General features: G+C 36.8%; 1 protein-coding gene across 5 annotated transcripts; it reads left to right on the forward strand.

Annotated features, from left to right (window-relative positions):
- The first annotated feature begins 208 nt into the window (after positions 1 to 208).
- Positions 209 to 10,832, forward strand: LOC142626921 (embryogenesis-like protein). 5 transcript variants are annotated; one of them, XM_075800681.1, is made up of 2 exons: positions 209 to 785; positions 9,916 to 10,250. In XM_075800681.1, the coding sequence occupies exon 1, from the start codon at positions 278 to 280 to the stop codon at positions 779 to 781; it is 504 nt and encodes a 167-aa protein (XP_075656796.1). In that variant the 5' UTR covers positions 209 to 277; the 3' UTR covers positions 782 to 785; positions 9,916 to 10,250. The 5 variants fall into 5 exon arrangements, with proteins under 5 accessions (XP_075656796.1, XP_075657000.1, XP_075656935.1 ...); XM_075800885.1 differs by having other exon boundaries at positions 210 to 785; positions 9,894 to 10,250; XM_075800820.1 differs by lacking the exon at positions 9,916 to 10,250 and adding an exon at positions 10,345 to 10,832 and having other exon boundaries at positions 211 to 785.
- Positions 10,833 to 14,341: the final 3,509 nt, after the last annotated feature.

Below are 14,341 nucleotides of genomic sequence, written 5' to 3' on the forward strand. Positions count from 1 at the left end.
CAAAATTGGATCCAAATCCAATAAAACCAAATCGATCCTAAATAAAAATACCCGAGTTAACCTGGAATTTTTGGACTCAGAGTTTATTTATTTATTTATTTTTTAAAAGGTAGACCCATACCCGAACCACTTAATTCCGACCCGTCCGCTGCCGAGGTCTACAACTGACCACAACCCACAACCCACAACCTCTGCTATCTGCAATCTGCATCTGCTGTTGTTGTGCAAAGTGCAGAGATTATTTGGGAAATCAAAAGACCAAAACAAACAAACAAAAATGTATCGACCATCTTCGTCACATCTTTCTCTGTCTAAATTGAAATCGTTTTTCAGACTCAGACACCATTTTCATCGATCGCTAATACCCACTTCTTCATCTTCCTCTTCCTTCCACTCACTCGTTTCAAACTCACCCACCTCAAATTCCCATCTTTTGCCTCATCCAACTCGCTCAATCCCACAAACCCACTTCACTGGAACTCACCTGAACCACCTCCTCAGGAAATACTGTTCTGAGTCGGTGGACCACAACAAAGAGGTGGACACTATCAACCTCAAGTTTGCTGAAGCCAGAGAGGAGATAGAGATGGCTATGGAGTCCAAAGAGACTGTGTATTTCAATGAGGAAGCAGAGTGTGCTCGGGCTGCTGTCAAGGAAGTCCTAGACAGGTTTGAAGGGCTATTGGCCAAGTTGCCTGAGAGTCAAAGAGCTGCGTTGCAGAGGTCTATGGGGCTTAAGATTGAGCAGTTGAAGGCTGAGCTTCAACAGTTGGATGAGTAATGAGGTGGGTCTATTTGGGTTTTTTCTCAATTTTGTTTCATTTTGTGGAAAACAATTTGGAAGATGATAGAGTTGGTTATTGCATTTGCGGTGGTTAAGAATAGAGATGAATTTTTGAATAATGAATTGGCATTAGTTTATTCATAATAGATGAACGTTGCTAATGTGAAATTTATGTACTTATGAATTGGTGCTGCATTCAATGGCTTATGGAAATTTATGTTTCTACTTTTGTTTATTGTTCCATAGTTCTTGCTTTTTCATTTCAACTAGTTAAGTTTGTTGTGCTTTTTACGTCACTATTCGAAACTAATGTAATGAATGGCGTTGCTTGCTTTGAGGTTGAAGATCTAGTATCTCAAACATGTTATGGTTGTTAGAGTGATATCAATACAACAGTACCTTACAGCTCTATGGGATTTTTAAAGGATAAATGATCAAGACAGGGTATTACCTAACCCTTACAACAGTTAACAGACATTCCAACAGAAAGGAATAAAAACCAGAACTAACCAACCAAAACAAAACCTCCCTAATGATCTAATGAGGTACTTATTGATTCTGAAAACGTCTAGAAGAATTAAGTTTTTTGAGAAGGAATTAATGCCACTAATAGAAAAAAAAAAAAAAAAACCCATAATGATGGCAAAAGGCAGATTATGATTTTAACCCATAATAGGGCCACATCACTGGTCTATCTTGCAAGTTATGATACATTCTAATTTTTAGACTACAAGATGATTTAAAAACCATATGTTCCCCTTTCCTGTGCAAAGGATCTAACCAACCTCACTAATCAATTGAAATACCCAAGTTGATTGCTTGATTGCAACCAGACCTTCACTTCAGCTGTGACTTTTTAAATCAACTATAATGTATTGATAGAGTTTCCTGATGCATTCTTTGGTGGCATTTGTTCACCAGCTTATACCCTGAGAGGGTTCATGCGGTGTAGTGGTTGTCTCAAATTATGTTCTCGATTTTTCACTTCTCTTCTAGTCCTTGTTACACTTGTCGAAGACCCTAAATCATATCATGACTATTGAAATTCCAATTCCTGTTAGTGGGAAAAGGTTACTTTTTTCACATATAAAGGAAAATAGTTTCCTATGCTGCTAACCTGTGACTTGTATTAAACCATGATTGCTACAGAAAAAGTAGGAAACAGCTATTTGGGGAATACCACTATCCACAAATTCCTTTCAGCTTAAAAGTCTAATTACATCTCTCTTTTTTTTATAGGTTATGTAAAATATTATTAATAAAAAAGCCAACTGGAGTATATTGGGGATGTATTATGGGGACACAATCAGGAGCCAAAATTACAACAATCAAGTAAAACAGGAAGGGAAAAACAAGAAGAATGAGACAAAGCCACATTCCATTCAAGGAGAGTTTGCAAGAAAAAGAACTTAATCTCTAGCGTAGAATGTTCACATCTCTCAAAGCTTCTAGCATTCCTTTCATGCCAAATACACCATATCAAACAATGAGGCACTAGTCTCCAAAAATCTATATTGCAATGTCACCCAAACTTACCCTGCCAAGACTCAAACAACTCAATAACCTTATGAGGCATAATCCAGTGAATTCCAAACAAACAGAACACCAACGACCATAACTCACAAGCTATAAGGCAATGAAGCCCATTGACTCCTCACAACTATTGAACGTATAACACCAATCAAGAACTAGCACACGTCTTTTGCGAAGGTTGTCTGTTGTTAAAATCTTACCTAAGGAATAAGATCCTAACGGGAGACAATCTGAGATTGAGGAGATTGGTTTTTGTGGATTGGTGCATTATGTGCCGTCATGGTGGAGAGACGGTAGATCACCTTCTTCTTCATTGTGAGGTGGCCTATCGGTTATGGAGCTTTGTTTTTATAACTTTTGGCTTGGCTTGGGTTATGCCTAGTTCGGTTCCAGATTTGCTTTTTGGATGGTGGAATTGGTTGGGGAAGCATTCGTCTCAGATCTGGAATTTAGTCCCGTTGTGCATCCTTTGGTGTATTTGGAAGGAGCGGAACCGGAGGACTTTTGAGGATTTGGATAGCTCTAGGGATCAGTTGCTTGCTTCTTTTTGTGGAACTCTTTTTGATTGGTCTAGGGCGTGGGGACTCACATCTAGTGATTCCCTCCCTTCTTTTCTTTGTTCCCTTCTCTTTTTGTAATTTCTCTGTTGTTTGGTTTTCTCTCTTGTTTCTCTTTGTTTTCTTTTTCTTGTATTTCTGGGTTGCTATGTGTTTTTCAGGCATAGAGTAACCTTCGTATATATATCATTCTTACTTATCAAAAAAAAAAATCTTACCTAAGGAAGCAGACCATGAAAAGAAATCTACCCTTGGAGGAACCTTCGATTGCCATATTAATCTCCAAGGGAAGGATAAGAGAGTAGGAGGGTAGAAAGAAAGATAGAATCCTCTAATCTCAAAATTTCTACTCCTTGTTGGCTTCCAACAAACCTTATTAAGATCAAACCCCCACACCGTCGAAGAGTAGACCATATCCATAAACAGATCAAAAGATTCTTGTTCTCATTCTTGTGGTGGACGAAGAAATTGAACATCCCAATGAATCCTCCCAGTAGACCAACACATAACCTCTGCCACTGAAGAATCCCTTTCCCTACTAATACAATAAAGTTTTGGAAAAGCCTTTTGGAGGGTACAATCCCCACACCACACATGCTTTCAGAAGGCTAATTACATCTCCCTTTTGCTGGCTTTTAAGCTAGTACCTTAAAAGCCACTAAGTGTAGAATCCTAAAAGAAAAATACTGTTCACTTTGTAAAATGCTTCATAATTTACATCTCATCAATTGTTGTTGGACCTTATCAGGACCAGCTTTAATTCTTGCTACTAGGCTCAAGAAAGTTCCCTCAACAGATTCACTGTTGTTTGAAGAGTAATTTGCAACCTAATAGCTGCACTTTTGAGGATGGGGAGAGACCTCTGGATCAGTTGAAATCCTTGTTAATTTGCACGTTTTTTGATTGGTCTTGTGTGTGGGGTTTTTCTGTTTGAATTGTGGTAATTTTTTTAAGATACTTTGTGTTCATTTTTGTGAACATGAAGTAATCTTCTCTTAATAAAATTTTATTTCTAATAAGAAAAGAAGAGTAATTTGCAACTTAAATGATCAGCTGATATGATAGAAAATATAATGTGGCAGGCTGCCTTCCATTGTTTATATGGTACAAGTAGTATTCCCTGAACGTTCAATGATGAGATAGCTACAGAAAAAAAGAAAAAAAAGAAAAAAAAGAAACTAAACCGTTATTTCTCAGAATCTGAATCACTTTTTGGATAAATTAAATAATGTTTCAGAACTCACTTTTAAATGAATTTTCTTCCTGGTGTTGAAACTCAAAATAAATTGAATAAAACTTGTAATAAATTACTACTCCTCCCAAAAGTTTAACTATTGGATGGTGGAACATATTGGTCCAAGGCCACACACACCCCACCCCCTTCCAGGGAAAAAAAAAAGAGTGAGGGCCAACATGTGAACTTTTGAAGTTTGGAATTCTGATGAGCAGGGTTTGGACACGATATTACTATAAATTATCACTTATAGCATGTTGATAAAGAAAGAAACGCTAAGTGCCTTTGGGGACACCCGGGTGGTGGGCTCAATGGACTTGACGGGCGTGTTGTAAATCCGAAGTTCCCAAGTTCCATCCACCACACTATTGGCCCATGGGGTTTCTGAGGTGCCTCATGGATAGGAAGTAGAATAGTTTGGCCAAAAGCTGGGACACTAGTTCCTTATATAAATAAAAAAGGAAAAAAAGAAAAAGAAAAGAAAGAAGGGACCTCTAAGTGATATCTGCTGAAAGGAGGTGCTGGAATTTCTTGATTTTGATTCCTGCCCTCTTACTATTCATTTCTTATACAGGGAAAGCATGATTACAACAGGATGAGGAAATTCTTGGATGGGACAGCTGGCGGGGACAACTCTTAGAAACTTCCTAGAACCTTCCTCACCCTTTCTAGAAGGGTACCACCCATACAACAAAAGTGTACAACCCATAATATCCTCTTTCTATTTCTCTAATTCTCCCCTTCAAGTCCTATATGTTGTATAAGCCCAACTTGGAACATATAGACTCTAAATAACCCCTATATAAGGTTTGATAAAAATATCAGCAAGTTGGTCTTCAAACTTCATAAGCAGTGTAGTAACATTTCCACTTAGAATCTTGTCTTGGACAAAGTGGCAATCTACTTCAATGTGCTTGGTCCTCTCGTGGAACACATGATTGGAAGCAATGTGTATAGTGGCTTAATTATCACAAGATAGTGGAATAGAAGTAGTTACTGTGAAGAATAACTTCTGAAGGAAATGTTGTAACCATGTCAGCTCACAAGTGGTATGTGTCATCGCTCTGTATTCTGCTTCTGCACTTGATCAAAGAACTTAATTTTTGCTTCTTACTTTTCCATGTCATAAGATTTCCTCCTAAAAAGGTGCAATGGTAGATCTTCTATCTAAAGGCGATCCTGCCCAATCTGCATGCCCTGATCGGAGAATTCCTTCAGATACTGAACTATCTGAATAGCAGCATCCCAATGTGAGGACTCTTGGGGCTTATAGTAACTGACCTATGACACTAACTGCAAATGATACGTTCAGCCTTGTGATGATAGAGTTTCCCAACAAGGTGACGATATCTGCTATGATCTGAAAATATTTCTATATTTTCTCTTAAGAGATTCTGATTTGGATCCATAGGAGTATCAACAGGGTGGGAGCTACATATTTCCTCTGAGATAAACTGATGCCTTGCTAAGATCTCACCAACTCAATGCCCATGAAGTAGCAAAGTTTTCCAAGATCTTTAGTGTGAGCGTTGTTCCAAGAATGGTTTCAATTTGATAATTCCATCAAAATCATCTCTAATACTGACTATGTCATCTGCATAAACACAAGTAACATGTATCCGCTCAGGACTAAGTTGTGTAGAGCCATAGCCATGAATTTTGGCTAAGTAACCATTGGCTAAGGCGACACTGTGTGATGATATAGCAAGATGATAATTGGAGAGATGAGTGGATGCATTAGTCATATGCTTAATGGCACCCAAATCAAGGATCCAAGGATTGGAAGTAGATGAGGAAAGACAATGGGATGCAGTACCTGAGTGAGCTAGGGTGGTTGCGGAGGAAGATGCCACATGCTTATGAACAACCAATTGAGCATACTTGTCTTTGGAAATGGAGATCAACTTTGTGTCTGAGACTGTAGAGGAGGGCTTTGATGCTGGAGTGGGCTTGTCCTGGGTGAATGCCTGATTGGTAGACCTAGGGGGTTTGCCATGGAGATCCCAATAGTAATCAAAAGTTTGGTTGTTATGCCTACAATGTGTGCACTTCTTTGGATCCAAATTTTTTCTCAGACTCAGACACTCTTTTCAACCATCTTTATGACCAAATTCTTCATCTTCTCTTGACTCACTAGCAATGCTTCCGTTTCCACTCGTTCTAGACTCGGTCTCTTTCCCAAACCCAATTATAAGGTCCTCATTACACCTAAACCCACCTCAAATCTCCATCTTTTACCTCATCTAAGGTGCTCAAAACCACCCACTCACTTCACAGGAGCTCACCCTAAACTCCTGAGGAAAATATAGTTTTGAGTCTAATGAGTCGGTGGAGGAGTTGGACTGCAACAAAGAGGTGATCATGATCAACCACAAGTTTGCTGAAGCCAGAGAGGAGATAGATATAGCTATGGAGTCCAAAGAGACTGAATTTTGATGAGAAAGCGGAGTGCACTCGGGCTGCTGTGAAGGAAGTGTGACATGTTTGAAGGGCTATTGGCCAAGTTGCCAGAGAGCCAAAGGGTGGAGTTGCAGAGATTAACGGGGCTAAAGATTGAGATGTTGAAGGCTGAGCTTCACCAGTTGGATGAGTAATAAGGTGGATCAATTTGGGTTTTGCTCCATTTTATTGTTCTTATTTTCTTTTTGGCTTCGTTTGTGTGGAGAACAATTTTGAAGGTGATAGGGTTCGTGATTGTGGCGACAATTTTGAATGAAGGAAATGTCATTGTGCTATCCAAAATAGATGGATGTTGCTAATGGTGAAATTGATGTACTTTTAATTGGTAGTGCATTCAGTGGCTTATGGAATTTACTAATACTTTTGTTTATTATTTCATAATTCTTGCATTTGCATTTAAACTATTTAAGTTTGTTGTGATTTTCACGTTAACTTTAACTACTTGAAACTAACGTAATGGTTGGTGTTGCTTGTTTCTTGAGGTTGAAGATCTAGTATCTCAATCATGTTATAAGTGTTGCAATTGTTAGAGTGATATCTATACAATACAAAAGTACCTTACAGCTCTATGGGTTTCTTTTTTGTTTTTTAGGCTGCGTTTGTTTTGACTTCAAATGATTTCAGGAAATACTTTTACACATTTTCGTGTGTTTGGTTGCGCATGAAAAATAGAGTTTTTTGGAAATTCATTTACTTTGACCGTAAAAAGAGGCCTTTGACCCGGAAAATGAATGCAGGTTCTATTTTACCTTCAAATCATTTCCGGGCTCACAGACGCTCAGAGAGAGAGAGAGAGAGAGAGAGAGAGAGAAGAGAGATCACATCCCAGTATCGGCGCCGTCTAGTTCGCGCCGCCGAGATCGTCCCACCGAGATCGCATCACCATCGAGATCGCACCCCAGCACCGGCGCCGCCATCTAGATCGTCACCACCCAAGACCGATCCACCCAAAACCGTTCTCGTTCTCGACCCAAAGCTCATCGGCGCCGTCGTTCTCGTTCTTGACCCAAAGCTCATCGGCGCCACCGATCCCGTCATCTCAATCTCATCGCCCATGACCGATCTCGTCGTCTTGATCTCGTCGCCCATGACCCATGACCGATCTCGTCGTCTCGATCTCGTCGCCCATGACCCATGACCGATCTCTCTCTTTGCCTCAATTTTCGATCGATCTCTCTCTTTGCCTCAATTTTCGATCGATCTCTCTCTTTCCCTCAATTTTCGATCGATCTCTCTTCCTCCCTCTCTCAGTTTGAACAAATTTTTTAGTTTAATGAATTGTTCTGAGCAGATTTTTGTTTCTTTAAAGGTATATATTGAAATTTTTTGTAATAAAATTTGTTTGGATGTTGAGAAAATAGCTGAGAAAATGTGAAAAATTTGTAGGAAAATAGCATTTTTAGAATGTTACTAAACACCAAAAATCAATTTTCAGACAATTTTCTATTGCATGACCAAACACCTGGATTTTATTTTTCTTACGAGAATTAATTTTCCCTTGCATTCATTTTACACTCGGAATTCAATTTACATTGAACCAAACGCAGCCTTAGATTCATTGATTGAAACACTTGCACATCTCAGAACGTAGGGTCCAAGCTGAACCACTAACAATTCAACATAGGGTATTATTACCTAACCCGTGCATCAGTTAACAGACATTCCTATGGAAGGAATAAACTCCAGAACCAACCAACCAAAATAAAACCCCCCCTAATGATCCAATGAGGTACTTGTTGATTCTAACAACTTGTAGAAGAAATAAGGTTTTTTATTTTATTTTTATAGGATAAATTAGTGCCACAATTAGAAAATTAAGACAACAGAACTCATAATGATGGCTAAAGGCAGATTATGATTTTAACCCATAATAGGACCACATCTCTCTTGCAAGTTATAATACATTCTATCTACTTTAAGAATACAACATCATTTGGAAAAAACATATGTTCCCCTTACCTGCTTAAAAGGACATAATCTATCTTGCTAATCACTTGGTTGTTTGAGTGCAACCAGACAATCAATTCTTCAGGTGTGAGTCTTCAAACCAAATACATGATATTGAAAGGGTTTCCTGATGCATTCTTTAGTCACATATGTTCACCAGCTTATTCCGTGATAGGGTTTCTTGTGGTTGTTTCGCATCTCTTCTGGTTCTTGTCACACTTGTCCAAGACCCTAAATCATATCACGACTATTGAAATTTCAATTCATGTTAGTGGGAACTGAGTACTTTTAAAGTTGGGAATTGCAATGAGCAGGGTTTGAACACGATATTATGATAAATTCCCATTTATAGCAAAAGTTTAAACTATTAGAGAAATTTAAGATTTAACTATGCTAACAATTAGCAAGGAGACTCATGACTGAAATTTATCCACTCAAAAACTGTGAAGTGAAATCTTTAGATTCATTAAATGTATTTTTCTGAAGCTTTTGCAATTTAATATTGTTTTCATAAATATCTCAGTATTCTTAGACTAAATTCTCAGTGTTATGATTCTCTTCTGTACAGTCTTCACTCTTCCACTTAATCCCAGTTTGGAAGCACCTACTGTGAATTACATATTAGAGACACAATGAAACAAAAGATTTAAACCAGAATAAAATGTAAGTAGTGGTGACAATAGTATATGCGGATATTTGATCCTTGGTTTTGTCTATTCATTATAGCCTTTCATTGGTATTTTGATTAATCTCACAGAGAGTGCAGAAATTTTTTCAAGGTAGTGAATGATTCCGGTTAAGAGTGCTTGGGTAGGAATTTTTTGATGGATTCCCTCAAATGGGGCATCCTTTAGGCGCACTTCTGTTGTCTCACTACCCAAAATGAATCAGTAAAACTTCTCAGTTACATGTTAGTTTGTTAGGAGATGCAGGTTTATCAAAATACGCTGAGTAGATTTTAGATGATTTTACTATGTACAGAGAGATTGTTATTATATCTACATAGAGAAGAAATAAAGAAGAAAAAGAAAGGACATAAGGCATGTGATAAGTCATAAGAACATCAGACAAAGCTAAAGGTGCTGTAAAATGGAATGCCATGTGGGGAACAATAAAAAATGGAATGGCTATGTCTCTTTAGGACCAGCTGAATTTAGAGATCGAGCTAATTGGTTAAACTGATGAGGACAGGGCCTGAGTTCAGTTTTTCGTTGCTTCACTTCTTTTTGTTTGTTTGTGAGTGATGAGACTATTATTATTATTATTATTTGTTCTCAACTATCGTTATATATTTATGCATTCTTATTGAGTTTCTCTTGTTATTATTTATGCTGTTTTCAAGCTATCTAAACCTTTCAATTCATGCATGTAATAATAGGAGGGTCTGAACCTTTCTACAGGTCCAAAGACCGAGTTTTGAGTACTGAAATACCAGCTAAACTACAATGAACAAGCAGCCAAGCAGTAGTCTTAAAAAAAAAAAAAAAAAAAAAGAAGAAACTAAGGCTGAGTTTGGATACAGCTTCTTCCGCGTCTGCGTCTGCGTTTTTTGTTTTGTTTTGTTTTGTTTTTTTTTTTTCTTCGGACAAGGCTACTGTGCATGAACAGTAGCGCATTTTGCTGACTTTCAGTACATTTGTGGGTCCCGTGTACTGTTCATAGGACCCACAAACTTCACTTTACAGAATTTTTTTATTAAAAATGGGTCCCACGGTACTATCCACACATTTAAAAATTATTTTGCTACAGTGTTTTCAGTTTTCAACAATAAGCTCTATCCAAACGAACCCTAAGAAAGCCTATAGTTTCTCTGGTTGTCTGTATCTTAGGCTTTCAGAAGCTGGGTCCCCCACGTGTTTAGAGTAGGGCTAGAGCACCAAGGTGGGAAAAGAAATCTGTTGGCAGTTAATGATTCGATGAGGTTTGTTTATCAGAACAGGACATGGTTTCTCATGTAATAGGCATGGGCACGGGGTGTCTGAATTCCTCCTTGGAAATACTCTCCACTGACTTCCCCATGAGAGATACTAAAACAAGATGTACACCTGCTTTTCCCATCCTTTTTTGGATTCTGTGGTTCTCTAATATGAGAAATTGACCTCTAGCTATTAAAGAAGGACGCTCATTGAATAAGCATGTGTTTTACATACAAATTCTTTAAAGATTGACTGAGTTTCACATACTAGTAGCTTCTTTCTATCAAATAAGGATAGCATTCATTTAAATAATTGACATTCAACCACGAGATAAATGTACTTTCTTCAGATTCTGTAATGTTCATATTCTACAAAATTATAAGTAAAATCTTTATTCATTCTGGGTGGTCTAAGCTATCCTTTGTGATTGGCCTCTAGAATCTTGGTTTTCAATGAACAATGATTCTTAAATGCTTTGTAGGCTAATTCAGAGATTACTTGGCTCAATTATGTTTTAATGTGCTGTTTTGGGATGCACTCTTAAGTGTCTGTTTGGTTGGAGGTGAAATAGGGAGAATAGAAAAGCAATGAAAAAAAAGTGGAGAGAGAATATTTTTAGTAGGTGTTTGGTTGGAGGGAGGAGAGGAAAAAAAATTGGCAGGTGTTTTTCCTCAAAATGGGGAAAAATTAGAGGGAAACTCCGATGAAGAAAAAGATAAACAAGCCATGTGCAATGTGTGCATGGGTTTGTCATAAATTCTTTGGTTTTTTCTCTTTAATTTTTGTTGTTTTCTAAACCCATCTATTTTGGTTTTTTCTTTATTTTTTTATTTTTCTTTGGTTTTCTTCTTTAGTCTTTTTCTTTTTATGTACTTCTCATATGTGTGTGTGTGTTTTTCATCTGTTTTGAATCCTTTGGTTTGTGTTCTCTAAAAAAAAAAAAAAATCAAAATTGAAGTGTACTTGCACAATTTTTTTATAAAAAAATATGTTGCCTTTTGTTTTATTTAATAGTGACATAATTGTAAATTTTTTTCTCAACAATTTTTCATCTTTCTACTTTTTCATTATCCGAATTAAATACATATGAGAGAAAACTAAATTTCTTCTATTCTCTCACTTTTTTTCTCTATTTTCTATTCTCTCAATTTTCAGCCCTTCCAACCAAACAGACCCTAAATGTTTATTAAATGTTAATTAATCCCCAACAACAATATCAATTGGGGAAGGAAAGTGATGGGAGTGGTGGCAATGGGGATTGTTGTTAATTGACAAGGACGGATGTGGATGAGTGGTTGCCTGTACCAATGGGTTGGTATCAGCAAGTAAGCCAAGCGGTGGACAAGGATTAGTGGTCAGGCAACCGTTAGTCATGTGCAATCAAGGGTTGGTGATCCAGTGATTGTGAGTGATGGGAAGCAATGGCAAAGCCTATGAAGACGAGGGGGATATTGATTTTGGGAGAGGAGGGAGGGAAGTGGTAGTGGCAAGGAAAGTGACTTGAAAGAAAAAGTCTAGGGTCACATAATTTTTCACAATTTTTTGCCACAATTGTGATGTAGCAAAATGTGATTGGTAAAGAAAAAAATGGTGGGTCTATGTGTAAGTGATAGTTAATCACTCACAATCCACCACGTTAGAGTTGTAGCAAAAAAGTTGTGGAATAATTTGTGACCCTAGTACTACTCGAGTTGAAATGGTTAGTGGGGATAAAGCCAAAGCGTTATTAATAATTGAGATGTGGAAATTTGAACCACGAATTTTCATTGGAAATATCAAAAAGTGTCAATTGAGTTATAAGATTTTTTATATCAACTAATATTTTTAGTTGGCGCCAAACATAAGAAAATGCAAAAATATCTATGCCCTGAAAAAGGACTTGAATTATGAAAATGGAAAAAATCTCTAGATTTTAGTGAAGGATCTTTAAATCTTGGAGGTCCATTGGTAGAATGTGAAGATCTCTAAATTTTGGAGATCCATTGGTAGGAAGTGAAGATTTTACTGATCTTGTAATTTGAATTATTTATATTCGTTTACCTAACTGTTGACAAAGTCTAAAACTTTAAAGCTAAAATTTCCATTAAAAAAAAGTAAATTTTACTACAGTAATTAAATTTATTTTCAGAATCAGTAATTAATAAATTAAATGAACTACGCACGGGTAAAAAGCTTGTTTTCTTGGGTAAAGAAAGCCTGCAGAGAGAACATTGGTAAGTGAGATGGTATTGGCTTTGTGGACAGCCTTAGGTGATCCAAAAGAAAAGGCGGCTCGGCATTTCTTTTGTATATATCTTCTTGGTATTTTGACTAATGATGAAGAACGTGGGTTTAATTTAGCATTCAAATCAATTTGTTCTCTCTCCCTAATTTAAGTATCATTTTTAGTAAGTTTCTCCTGCAAAAACTTATATGTTGTATGATGTATCTCTTTGTTTGAGATTTATGCTGTGATAACAAAATTTTGCATATGAACATAATGGCGCGTGAGGCTAACATTAGGAGATATCAATTGAGATATAAGATTTGTGGTTTCAGAAACCAGTTTTAATAAAGAAAAATCAGCAAAAATATTCTCTCTTTCCTAAATGCTAAAACCCAACAAGTTTGAACCAGAAATAGTTCAAAGATTGCGGAAAAAGAAACCGGTGGTATAGAAAATGACCTGGGTCAGAACAGAACAAAGTTGTTTTCCTAGTGAAAATGGGCTGTCTTTGAAACTAGTATATACTGGGGACCCTCCTTGTGGTGTTGAGGTTCCAAAACAAACAAAGACGAATGTTTTCTGGCTCCACCTTTATCTTTTTGTGCCTTGAATTTGGTATTAAAGAAACAAAAAGAGAAGCATATTGAACTAATCATACATCTTGAAAATTGCAATGTCTACTGACTACTGCTACCATCTTATCCAATGATTAACTTTTTAACAATATTATATGTATATTTAAACAGATGAAACACTAATTCCATCCTACTACTATATCTTCTTTTTGACCAATACTTTTGAGTAATTGAGAAAGTTGGGGGGTATGGGTATGGTCCTTTTTAAGAGAATTTTGTGACATGGGAGACAAATCTCCTGTCTTGCGTGGGCAACGCATGTGGGGAGAGGACTGAGGAGAAGAGAAGCATGGCCACTTGTCGATTTGTCTCCTCTTATCCTGCGGCACAGGCCCTACATAATATATGTATGTGTGTGTGTTTAGTTCACTTCCTTAATTTCTTCCAAACAATAATTATCACATGTATTGGATATATGTATCATTATTATCATAATGTGTGAATTTTACATGACTGTGATTTGTGAAATTTACATACTGTGATAAGAATGATACATATATTCGATACATGAGATATTTAAAAGTCAGTTTGACTTAGCTTTTTGTTTTTCTAGGTTTTGAAAACATTACTTTTATTAATTTATAGTTGCATTTTGCAATTGCAGTTCAAAAAGTGCAACGCGTTAATTAATTTGTAAGACCTACCAAATGCCAAACGGATGGATTTACAAAATGGTTTTGTGTTTTGGGCTCGAAAAAGTGAAACTACACGGGCACTTAAAATCTCCCAAATTGTAGCTTGCTTTTTCTAATTGCAAGGGAAAAAATTGTAGCTATTAGAAGTATGGAGTATTTGTTTAGCATTGTGAAGGTTTTCAATTTCATAGTTAGAAAAACTCATTCATAGTTAGAAAAATTAGGCTTTGTAATCTAGGTATTTTTTTCATTTTCATTGTTATCTTGCTCATTGCACAAAAAGTCCTAATAAATTATGCGTTTCTTTCTAGACCCCAAAACCTAACCCTCAAAGTCTGATATCTACTTCGAGCCAGTGTGAATCACTTTGAGTGAACTGAAATATTATTAAGCGACCAAAGTTAATATAAAATTGGTTTCTACTCAAACAATTC

Source organism: Castanea sativa, chromosome 1 (assembly GCF_040712315.1).
Source record: "Castanea sativa cultivar Marrone di Chiusa Pesio chromosome 1, ASM4071231v1".
NCBI classification, from domain to species: Eukaryota; Viridiplantae; Streptophyta; class Magnoliopsida; order Fagales; family Fagaceae; genus Castanea; species Castanea sativa.